General features: G+C 42.6%; 1 protein-coding gene across 1 annotated transcript in view; it reads right to left on the bottom strand.

Annotated features, from left to right (window-relative positions):
- The window catches only part of LOC306975198 (rho-associated protein kinase 2-like), a 108,581-nt gene that overhangs the window by 18,307 nt on the left and 78,181 nt on the right, over window positions 1-12,093 (bottom strand). The window contains exons 23-26 of the mRNA XM_079572650.1: window positions 8,075-8,168; window positions 7,011-7,105; window positions 2,461-2,649; window positions 2,225-2,387 (exon numbers count right to left, since the gene is read on the bottom strand). Coding sequence (XP_079428776.1) covers window positions 2,225-2,387; window positions 2,461-2,649; window positions 7,011-7,105; window positions 8,075-8,168 — 541 coding nt within the window. The remainder of the gene's footprint in view (window positions 1-2,224; window positions 2,388-2,460; window positions 2,650-7,010; window positions 7,106-8,074; window positions 8,169-12,093) is intronic.

The following is a 12,093-nucleotide window of genomic DNA, read 5'->3' as shown; positions in this document are numbered from 1 at the left end:
AGCAGCGATGCAACGCTATTTTTCGATCAAGCTTTAGGCCGTGTTCTAAATAGTTTAGCTCGAAAGTTTACAGCGGGTACGTCATACGTCATCGGATACGATGGTACGATTGGCTATGGCTACGTGCAGACGCATGATAGTACATTCGTAGGACGATCGTAAACCACACCTCTCCTACGAGAAAATCAATTGGTGGTCCCCAGACTAAATAATTTAGTCTGGCGTTAGCCAGGCTAGATCATTGTGAGAAAATAAAAGCTTTGACTAAAGTTGTTTCAGCACTTCTGCTCGGAAACCAGGTAAAAACTGTCTTGAGCTGCAGACCTCTGGGGATGAAATGGAACACGTCTCTGTTTATTTACACGCACACAATCAGCTGTTGATCATCTGGAGCGAGCACTGAGGAGGGGCCACCACAGCAGGAGGCTCGCGGTGATCCATGTGCTCAAAGCGAAAAGGATTGTGGGAAATATAGCTGGCGGAGAACGCACAAGTCTCCTCTAATGCATGCTCTGTAAAACGGGCGGAGCAAGTTTTCATCCAGTGATTTTCACAGGGCTTGCTGAGAAGCCAACTTTGAAGTGGAACAGGATTTGATGACGTTTCACGAGTCCACGAGCACAGAAGTCCACACAAGTACACAGGCCCCATCCGAAAGCGGTAAATTGGTAAGAGTTCGTACGCCAAGCCGGATGTGCATCAGCGTCCGCCATTATAAGAAGCGTCCGAACTGGTCTGTCAGCTAGGAAGGAGTTAGGGAAAGGAGCCTCAATGTTAACTATCTTAGCCACTTTATTGACCTCTGGTGGTCCCTTACCGGCGATTAGGAGCTATGAACCATCCCATAAGCCACTGCGGCAATCCCCCCCACCCCCCTCGGCACCACTCTCGAGTGATTCATGCACAACCACTGTTGATTGACAGGAGCACATTAAATAATAAAAATAATTATTAAAAAAAAAGATTTTGCACAAACCAAACTTTATAAAAGTGACAAAATCCATGTTGTCGTCACCACAGCTCAGTCACATGTCAGTGTGTTAAAGAGCCGCCTCAGTAAATGGTTTAAATGTTGCAGTTTGTGCTTTTGCTTCATTTAGTAGAAACTTAAGCCACATGGATCATTCGCTACTGTAGCTTTAAGAAACAGCTGTTGAGATAAAATAACACTAAAGGGAAATGTATGGCTCATTTGGATTTTTTTTTCTCCTTAAATGTCTTTGTTTGGACACTATGTTGTTGTTGGACACTATACAGTAGGGGGCGACATGCACTTTTGTTTGGCCTCACTCCACCAATAACTTTAAAGAAGAAGAAAAACAGCTGTTGGTGATGTCACTTCTCCTTCCTCTGGGTAAGAGTATAATAGAGTGTGTTAGATGAGTGTACCTGGACAGTCCTCTGTGGTGCTGTCCAGCTCATTGTATGAGGAGGACATATAGAGTATAATAGAGTGTGTTAGATGAGCATACCTGGACAGCCCTCTGTGGTGGTGTCCAGCACATTGTATGAGGAGAACATATAGAGTATAATGGAGTGTGTTAGATGAGTGTACCTGGACAGCCCTCTGAGGTGGTGTCCCACTCGTTGTATGAGGAGGACATATACAGTATAATGGAGTGTGTTAGATGAATGTACCTGGACAGCCCTCTGAGGTGGTGTCCAGCTCATAGCATGAGGACGACATATAGAGTATAATGGAGTGTGTTAGATGAATATACCTGGACAGCCCTCTGAGGTGGTGTCCCGTTCGTTGTATGAGGAGGACATATACAGTTTAGTGGAGTGTGTTAGATGAGTGTACCTGGACAGTCCTCTGTGGTGCTGTCCAGCTCATTGTATGAGGAGGACATATAGAGTATAATAGAGTGTGTTAGATGAGCGTACCTGGACAGCCCTCTGAGGTGGTGTCCAGCACATTGTATGAGGAGAACATATAGAGTATAATGGAGTGTGTTAGATGAGTGTACCTGGATAGCCCTCTGAGGTGGAGTCCACTCCAGCTCATTGTATGAGGAGGACATATACAGTATAATGGAGTGTGTTGGATGAGTGTACCTGGATAGCCCTCTGAGGTGGTGTCCAGCTCATTGTATGAGGAGGACAAATAGAGTATAATGGAGTGTGTTAGATGAGTGTACCTGGATAGCCCTCTCAGGTGGTGTCCAGCTCCTTGTATGAGGAGGACATATAGAGTATAATGGAGTGTGTTAGATGAGTGTACCTGGATAGCCCTCTGTGGTGGTGTCCAGCTCGTTGCTGCTGCTGGACTCCAGGGAGTGCACACTGTGGGAGAAGAGCTGACACCGCAGCTGCTCAATGTCGCTGTCCTTACTGTCCAGAACCATCTGCAGCTCCAGACGGCCCTGGGATTCCTCCGCGATCAGCTGCAGACACAGAGACGGCCTTATTTTCTACTGTGACTCCCTTGGTAATCTTCTTTTTGTAGGATATACTGACCGCCTGCATCTCGGTGAGCTCCCGTTGGTACTTGTTGATGGTGCTGTTGAACTTCTCCTTCTCCGCCCGCAGCTCCAGCTGAAGTTTACGGTTCTCCTTCTCTTTGCGGTGCACTGTGGTGTCGGGGGGGCGGGGGCCCCCGCGGATTGTCTCCCGGCGGTTCATCACCTCCGCCAGCTTGTTCACAGCCTGACAGACAACACAAGCAAAAGGATCAATATGTTAAAAAGTAGACAAAGAAGCAAAACACTACTAGAGGTCTGAACAATGTTTCTGTGTTAATGTGTCTCCTGTAGTGTGAGGACTATTATGTGTTTTACGCACAGCCAAACCACTAGACCACCAAAACCTTCTAAACCACCACTAAAAACATGTGCAATAGGTAAATCCTCCAGCCAGGTGATTCTGACCACCAGCCTGGCTCCACATCATGGAGGTGGGTCCCCGGGCGCGGCACTACCATCGGCCACTGCTCCTTACAGGTCGCCCCAGCGGCATCGAAGGATGGGTTAAATGCAGAGAACAAATTTCCCTACAGGGACAATAAAGTATACAAACAAACAAATAAACAAAATCCAACTTATACATTTATTCTTGAAATGAAAAAAAGTATTTCATCTATTTCATCTGTAAGGAAAACTAGTCAGTGATGGCACAATAGACTTGTGCTGGGTTTACATTTAGGCACAGTGCGTTACGAATAGGGCTGGTAAGGGTACTTTAACGATTCAATACCTGAACACCTTTTCTGATGCCTATAATAAAATCATCTAGAACCAGAAACCTGATTAATAATGTAAATGCTTTCCTTCTCTTGCAGTTACTTTACTTTTGTATCATTTATTTGAGATGGAACAACCAGGAAACTTCCTTTAAAGAGACTATACAGAGTTTAAAAGTGTTAAAATTCTGTATTTTCCTCCCCCTACATGTTCCAGCCATGTCCTAATGTGTAGAATGAGCCCAGACCTGTTCACCACAACTGCCTCTAAAATCCTGCACTGTCACTCAAAAAGGTGTTAATTCGGGTCCGAAGTGCCGTCATGCACAAGCTTAATATAGAAGCTGCAGTTACACATATAACCTGAGGTGGCAGTAGTGAGTAAAGAATAGTGAACTTGCATCTAGCCCCTTTAACTACAAAAATCAATCAATCAATCAATCAATCAATCAATCAATCAATCAATCAATCAATCAATCAATCAATCAATCAATCAATCAATCAATCAATCAATCAATCAATCAATCAATCAATCTTTATTTATAGAGCGCTTTTCATACACAGGTGCATCGCAAAGTGCTTGAAATTTAAAAAGACATTAAAAACATTATCGCTCGTCAAACCCTCCCAAAATATACACAATACATGCACATACACCTACCCCCCTACCCTTTACTCTACACTCACACACAGAATCAAAATCAAGTGCATAAATGGGTACAGATGACCAAGGTGAGGAAACACCATCATAGGAGCCGTCCTCCCCGGGAACAGCAGACCGGCTGCGGCCGACCGGGCGCCGACCCAAGGGTCCACATAGGAGGCACGGCAGAGACACCACACCTCCACCTGGGCATCCACAGGACAGCACCCACACGGCCACAGCCAGTCACTGCTCCCGAGGCAGAAGGCTCGACAGAAAACAGAGGGCAGACAGAAAACATACAAAACATTCAAAATTTTCCCCATTTTTAACTATTTTCACCCCCATTTACACTTTTTTTTCCACCAGTTTTTGTCATTTTTTCCCAATTAACCTACAATTTTCCACTATTTTCTCTTTTTTTCCCCCTTTTGCCCCAATTTGTATTTTTTTTTTCCCCAATTTCATTGCCCACACTGCGCTAATGGAGATAGTGTGCTCAGAAAAAAAGACTACCCATAGACATGGATCGTGCAGCAAGCGTGTAGCGTGGACCCAAACCAAAAGGCTGATTAGTTAGTCACTTTCGAAGAATTTGGTTTGTATTGAGAAAAAGACGTTAAGTTTACTTTAAGAAAAGTTCAGAAATGTTCATTCATGTGATTAGAATTTGGAAACTAAATTATTTTATTAAGATTGGCATAACCTAAAATATGATATACCTGGAGCTGGAGGACAAAGCAGCCTCCACAGAGGGCCAGGAACAGCGACTTTGCAAGCAGGAGTAAACGAGAATGGGAGCGTTTCTATATATTTATAGGTTCCATATTCGCCCGATTCTTGACATTCTAAACAGCTTCCTGACAGGGCGCAATAATCCCCTGTGGCCCGCAGCACTTTACCTTCATAGCTATATCAAAATGGTAATAAGTCTGCACTGCAGGCACCCAGAAAGTAGCAGTTCACAGACCCAGGGGAGCATATGTTTGTGTTTTCCGCCCGTTTGCAGCGTGAGCGGAATAAACACGAGTGGAATTTGGGCGAATTATAACCTAGAAAGGTAGGCCACTGCACTTTTAAGAGAGCACAGAAACTAGTGCTGACAGCAAGAGTTTTGACAGGAGCATCAGCGCTAGCCTCGAGCTAAAGTTAGCATTTGATCTGCTGCAAAACAGATCATAGCAAAGAGTTTCGCTGTCATTGATCCGTGAAACCATCGGTTAAGCGAACGTTCTGCAAATGAATTTATGAACAGCTTGAAGATTAAATATGTGCTGCACGTTTTAAAAGTTAACAAGAGAGTCCCAGGCTGTTGTGGATAACACAGGGTATATCGGTGCCCATTATGGTATTTTGACACTTATTGGCATTCGCTTTTTAAAGCAGTACTAAGTAACTTATTTACCTTAATAAATCCTTTCCGTAGTTACTGTGGGGGTAATACAAGTGTTTATGGGATGATTGGAGGGTATTTCATCTCCCCCTGGTGTCTCTGGCCAGAAAACCATGTTTGCAACTTGACTGCCCCCGATGCGGAGAAAGCAATACACACTAATGTAATCACGAAGAAGAAGCTAACATGCTAACGGGCAAAGCTAACTGCGGGCTAACGTCACTTTAAACAGTATTTACAGCCAAGTTTGAGTGAAAAAAAATATTTCTATTGTATAATTGGATGTACAGTAACCCTCTCTCCCTTCGCCTTTCCTGTCAGCGTAGTATTTACTCTCCAAGACAATTAATAAATTAAAAAATCGTAACTTGCTACTACACCTGCAGTTGCGCTTATGGCCTCTAGGGGGAAGAGTTACTTAGTACTGCTTTAAATAAAAATCAGTCAAAAAAAGATTCATTAAAAACAGCTTCTTTTTTTTTTAACCTCAAGTATCGACAGGCATAAAGAGGGCCCACTCCAGTGGTGGATTCAGAATGAATGGCGCTTCTTTGTGGACCACCGTCCCAAGTGAGCATGTCTTCAGTGAAGTGTCAATTTATGACGCAGAACTCTGTTTTTTGCTGCTCAATTCGGGCGTTCTGCTGTCCCAAAATTTCATCCACTGAGCGGCGCTGTGACAAAAAATGACATTGTTCGTGTCCTGCACTTCCTGCTGCTATTATACTGCATTCAGACTGAACGCGATGGAGACTTTTCTGTTCTGTTTTATTGCCTTAATGGTTTGGCAGCCCTGTGAGGAAACTCCTGTTGTAATATGGGGCTTTACAAAACCACTGATTGATTTAGACGTCAGGGGCGAGCGATTTTGAATGTGTTCTGAAGCGTAGGAAGGAGCTCTTGACTGAAAAATATCTGCTGTTTTGGTTCTAACTAGTCCCTCTTTGTTACTGCCATGTCCTATGGATCGTTAACTATAACTATACCCATGGTTTACGCAAGGATCTCCCTAGTATTCAAGCACATATCCAGCCCATACTTCCGAATAAAGGACTATTATTTGTGCCAGTGGACAATGGTTATTCCAGGTTAGCCCCGTTAGCTTGTTACAATCGCCTACAGCTCATTGTTGATGAAAAGTCCGCAATAAACAAAAAATGCATCAAGCCCGACTCAGTGTCTGCTATAAGACACATTACACATTATTGAGATGTGGCCTCTCAGATCGCTATATTGACCCTTCTATAATGGCCTTGTCCGTAAAGTACCTTGCTTATGCAAGGCCTCTAACACGGTTTTATAAAATGATAGATCTGTTACAGCGCAAGAGAAGCAATGCACTGTTTATGGACATTGGGATTTTAATAAATGTTTTATCAAGTATGAAAACGTGAAATGCCTACCACGGCCAACGGATGTGACGACATCGCGATCGCTCGTATTGAAACGACAACAGTGTGCAACTCTGGTCGCAAGATGGATCTGCGAATCCTGACCCCGTATAGGTAGCCACGGGTAAAGGCTGAAAATCGGTCTCATTCTGGATTCGCTAAATGTTGTCTGTGGGTGTTATATATGACACCTGTGAAAGTTGAAAGCTGAAAGAGTGAGATTTTTGCAGAGGCCTGGTGTTTTCTTTAAAGCTGTGAATTATGTTTCAAAATAGAAAAGCAGTTGGATCTTCAGTCCTCGCGATCTGCAGTGTTCATTACAGAAATTAGAATGTGCAATGGAATAAAAGTGTGACAGAGGAGACAGCTAAACCCTCTCCAAGCCCTGCTGTTGCTCTGTACCTGGATCTTGAGCGTCCTCTCGTTCTGCAGTTGTTTCTCAAAGGACACCTTGAGGGCGCCGTGCTGCTTCTCCGCCTCCTTCATCTTCAACAGCTCTGCAAACACAACAGACATGACCATTAATCAGGCTATAATTGAACTAAATCATGACTACAATTTTTGCATATTTGCTTTTGTTTTCAAGATCATAGAAAAAAACATGTACATCTGAGTCAGATGGAAGACTTCAGAGATTTCTTCGTCATATTGTAGTTTCTTGCGATATGAGTCAACCCAATATCGCAATGACGATAACTTGGTGACATGTACAGCTCTGCTAAATATCAAAGGATAAGCAAACAAAAATCATAGAAACGCTTGCTATCTGAGCCTGTTCCTACAAAGCATACTTCTCTTAGCAAAACGGATTCCCTGTCTCTTACTTGTGTTAATGAACGTTCTATCACGAACACATGATGGAGAATAGAGTAAGTCAGTCCTTATATAAAGAACGCCGAGCTTCCGTGGTTTCTGTTTCTGTTGTTTCTGTTTTTGTGGCCACTGGATGTGTATCCGACCCCACAAAAAGCAGAAACTTTATGGATTAAGAAATAGCATTAAGTTCAGATACCACTTTCACATGCCAATTCTTATCTAAAGTAAAATCTCTCTACATTTATGAATGATTCCAAATGAAGCTTTGACATAAACTAAATGTGGTCGATGGTTGATAACAGTGGAAAAAATCTGTATCGTTCATAATTTGATATGCATAAAAACTAAATGCTAAAGCCTAAAGGAACAGGCTAATGCTAATGGCTATAGGATAAATACATTGAGCAGGTGAATACTAACAGCAAATGCTAATGGATATAGGATAAATACATTGAATAAGCTAATGCAAAAGGCTAAACGGCTAAATATTACTTTTTGATGCAGTACATTGAACCTTTAGACATTATCCATTTACTTTGAAGTGGATATCCAGTTGGCTGACAGGCCCACAGTGTTTCAGTATATATTAGTGTCGGTACGTGTTCACAGCTCTTTTTAAAAGTTCTCATCAACAGTCCTGTCTCACTCACGCTGCTGGAGGTCCTTCAGCTGGTTGTTCAGCTCCTCTTTCTCTCCAGCCAGGATCCCCACATCCTCCGTCAGTGTGCGGTTTGACTCCTCCAGCTGGACACAGGAGAGGAGAAAAACAATCACTTCATGGATATCATATACAACCGGGATTGTCAGGCCCGGGGACCAAATACGGCCCTCCAGCGTGGAAGCTCTGGCCCTCAAGATGACTTTGAGAAATAACTACACAAATCAGAGATCAAAGGCCGGTTAACCTCTTAACACCTGAACTGAGCACATTTTCTCCAGTTTGGCTTTACCCAAATATAAAAGCGCAACAAAAATATGACAAAAATGTTGCGAAACCAAGACAAAAAAGCAATGACAAAAAAATGTAAAAAAAAAACACACAACAAAAACACAATGAAAACGTGACAAATACTACGAATACAGTCAATAAAGTCATTTATGATGTACAGCTGGCATTTGTTGAAATGGCCGACAATTGTGTTTGACTCTCAGTCTTTTGAAGATGGAGAAAATCGGCCAACCAAACTTACCTTCCCCTGATATACAATAAGAACAGTAGTTTTTATATTGAGGAATTGGAGTTGCACATCTACAAATGTTTCGAGTGCTAAACGCCTTTCAATCCCAAAGAATCTCAAAGAAGAAGGTGAACCATGATTTGCTTCTTTGTAATGTTTGGCAATAGCATCGTCCCCATAGTGCCTGTTCTAAATGCAGTCTTGTGTTCTGAGATCCTTTGTTTCCATCGTCTTTTTGTCTGACTAACATACACCAAACCACATGAGCAGAGAAGCTTATGAAGGACATGGGTTGACTTCCACTTGATGAATGGACTTGAATGAGGAGGAGACCGGAGGTGCTCACTGGATCTCGATCGTGTATAGTAGTACCAGGTGCAGAATCTATTGAATGAGGAGAATGAAGTTTCCGAGGCACAACTGGATGGAGTTTAATAATATTCTTTTTTATTCGGACGCCAATGCGTTTGGACCTTTGGGTCTTTGTCAAGGCAATGTACCACAGCTGTACCTGATTATGGATCAAAATAGTTCAGGACGTGTGATATGTGTCACGTGATAAACAAACAAAAGTTTAGGTAAAAAATCCAGTCGTAATCATTGGACAGAAACTAAATATTTGCAGATATGTACACACAGCATACAAAGGGGCAAGGCATGCAGTCATAGATCGTACCTGATGTGGCCACATCGAAACATAATAACTCGACAGACAGTGCAATCCAAAAATACAATGGACACATGGAGAACAAAGCTAGAGGCAGGTGATTACAAAAAAGGAGAAAAGTCGATCTCCTCATTCAAACCCGGTCGACATGTTGCGTTTAGTTTGTGGATCCAATAGGTTTCACGTTGGAGGAGGGATTTGAGTCTATTGCCTCCTCTGGAGTTCAGGGGTATAGTTTCAATGACCATAGCTTTGAGAGTGTCTGTGTTGTCATGTCCTTTCTCTTTGTAGTGCTTGGCCACTGGATAATGAACATTTTGTGTACGAGTGGCATATTTATGCTCAGATAGACGGTCACGAAATCTGCATTTTGTCCTGCCCACATAAAAGAAGCCACATTCATACTCTAAACGATAGATAACAAATGTGGAGTTAAGTTCGCTAATCCTCTGCAGAGGTAAGTTTTAGATGTGGAAGTGTTGGTCTTAACAACATTATCACAATGTCTGCAATGCCCACACTGAAAAGTGCCATTTTGTTGTTTTAGCCATGACAAAGGCTTGGAGGCAGGACAAGTGTTTTTAACCAGGTGGCTTCTCAATGTGGGGGCTCTTCGGAAAGTAAACATAGGCAAGTAATTGAAAATAGAGGCCAGGGTGGGGTCCAGTCCAGTTTTTTATAGTTCAAGGCCTTATCTGCTGGCCTAACTATTTTAAAATCACTCCAAAGTTTTTTTTTATTACATTTTTTTCTCTAATATTTTTTTCCATTATTAATACTTGGCCGTACAATGCTCTTTCACAGACAAACAGCGGAGTGACATTGTAGCAATGTTATAGCAATGGTACATTGATACTGCTGTGGTATTGCCCTAAAATTAAAGATTTTGGAACTCAATACATAAATCGGTGTCCTCAGTTGTTAAGTTTAGGTTTGAGGTTCAAAGCCTAAATAAAGGTGTATACACTTCAATACGCGGCCCTCAATTAAAAAGTTGGTACATCCCTGACATAAGTGGACCCTCCAGCCAATCAGACGCGTGGGTTCACATTTGCTCATAGTCGGCGACGTCAAGACTTTCATGCTTTTCATTGGGTGAAGCCTATTATACATCTGTCAATCAAACAGGCGATAAAGCTTTGTTTTTAACCTTAAAAGGCTAAACATAGACTTAAACACACAATTGTAGTACATTGTGGACGTGCTTGATATCACTTTCTCCAGAACGTTTGAAAGCTTTCCACTCGGACTGTAGCTTACTGCACTCTCAAAAGAAAACTCCCCTCGATTAGAGAAAGAAATGCTTTTCCGAGCACACACTGTGCACTGTTCCAGTAACTTCCAAACCTGCAGCCTCTTTCTCTCCCTCTGATAAGTCAATAACTTCAGGACAGAATTTCAAACGTTTGATCTTTTCACTTCGGATGTTTTTTTCCCCCAAAACTGCCTTCATCACATATCACAGCATCAATGCAATATTTCTATTCTGACTCCAGGGCTTGGAATGCAATATCACTGTCAACTAGAAAACACTGCAATAACTTTGTTAGCACCACCTAATGACATCATCAGGAGAGTGTTGAGCTCTTAAGAAGGTGGCTAGGAGAAAGACTAACAATTTAAAAATGCCTGTGAAACGACTGATAAGATTAAAGGGACTATATGGAGTTTAAAAATGTTAAAATGATGTATTTTCCTCCCCCTACATGTTGCAGCCATGTTCTAATGTGTAGAATGAGCTCAGACCTGTTCACCACAACTGCCTCTAAAATCCGACACTGTCACTCAAAAAGGTGTTCATTCAGGTCTGAAGTGCCGTCATGCACGAGCTTCATATAGAACCTGCAGTTACATGTAAGACCTGAGGTGGCAGTAGTGAGCAACTTGCATCTAGTCCCTTTAAAGTAGTCCGTAAGATTATGAAATGAGGAGAGAGAAAGCGAGACCAGTCAATCAACTCCAATTAGGTTCATTAAGTCTTCTAGTGATGGTGCTATTATGTTCTTATAGTCAGACCTATATGTTGATTTTGATTTGATTAGTGGACTAAATCCTACTCGCTCCACTCTTTTCCTGTCTCTGTCCAGAGCAGACATGTTTTCTCACTTCTCCTGCTTTTGTGCTTTTTTTCCTGCCTCTGCGAGTGTCTTTTCTGAGTTTTATTTTTCCTCTTGGACCACCTGCTCTCTGTCCTCCCGAACCGCTACACTACGGAATTGGTAAGTTTTTTTCACAAAGTGAGACCACGGAGGAGGTCGTCTTCCCTGACCGGATTGTCACAGTTCCGTTTGCGATGGATGTCGTTTGCCAAGCGGTCCTGTCGGTCGGAGACATCAAAGATATTTACTCATTTGGACTCTTGATAACAGGGTGCCTGCTTATTGGATGGACTGTCCTGGATTATCGGAAATTTGGAATGACAGCAGCTTACAATGTCGATTTAAATTAACAAGTACTTTGGAGCAGGGAGTGACCAAGTGATGGAATTATACCGGAAAGTAACGCACAGCAACGATGGACTGTTATGTACGACCTGGCAGCTCGCTGTGGAGACGGACAAAAGGTGGACTATATTTCTGGGAGGAAAAGGGATGGACTGTGAAGGGAACTCCCTGCTCTGGAGAACTGAACTAATGCTGAGACCAAGAAAAAAGCTAATTCATTATAAATGTATGAACTACTACTGGAATAATTCTCTTCCTCCTGAGAGAGGAGCTTTGAAGCAGCTGGACCTCTTATCTCTCCTACACCGTCAACACTTCCCTTCAAGGCCAAGCCACGGAGTTAAACCAGATCAGGACTGAGCTCTCTGGGTCATATTTTG

Source organism: Gobius niger (genome assembly GCF_951799975.1).
Source record: "Gobius niger genome assembly, chromosome: 15".
Classification (NCBI taxonomy): Eukaryota; Metazoa; Chordata; class Actinopteri; order Gobiiformes; family Gobiidae; genus Gobius; species Gobius niger.
This window is presented reverse-complemented; position numbering and strand designations above follow the sequence as displayed.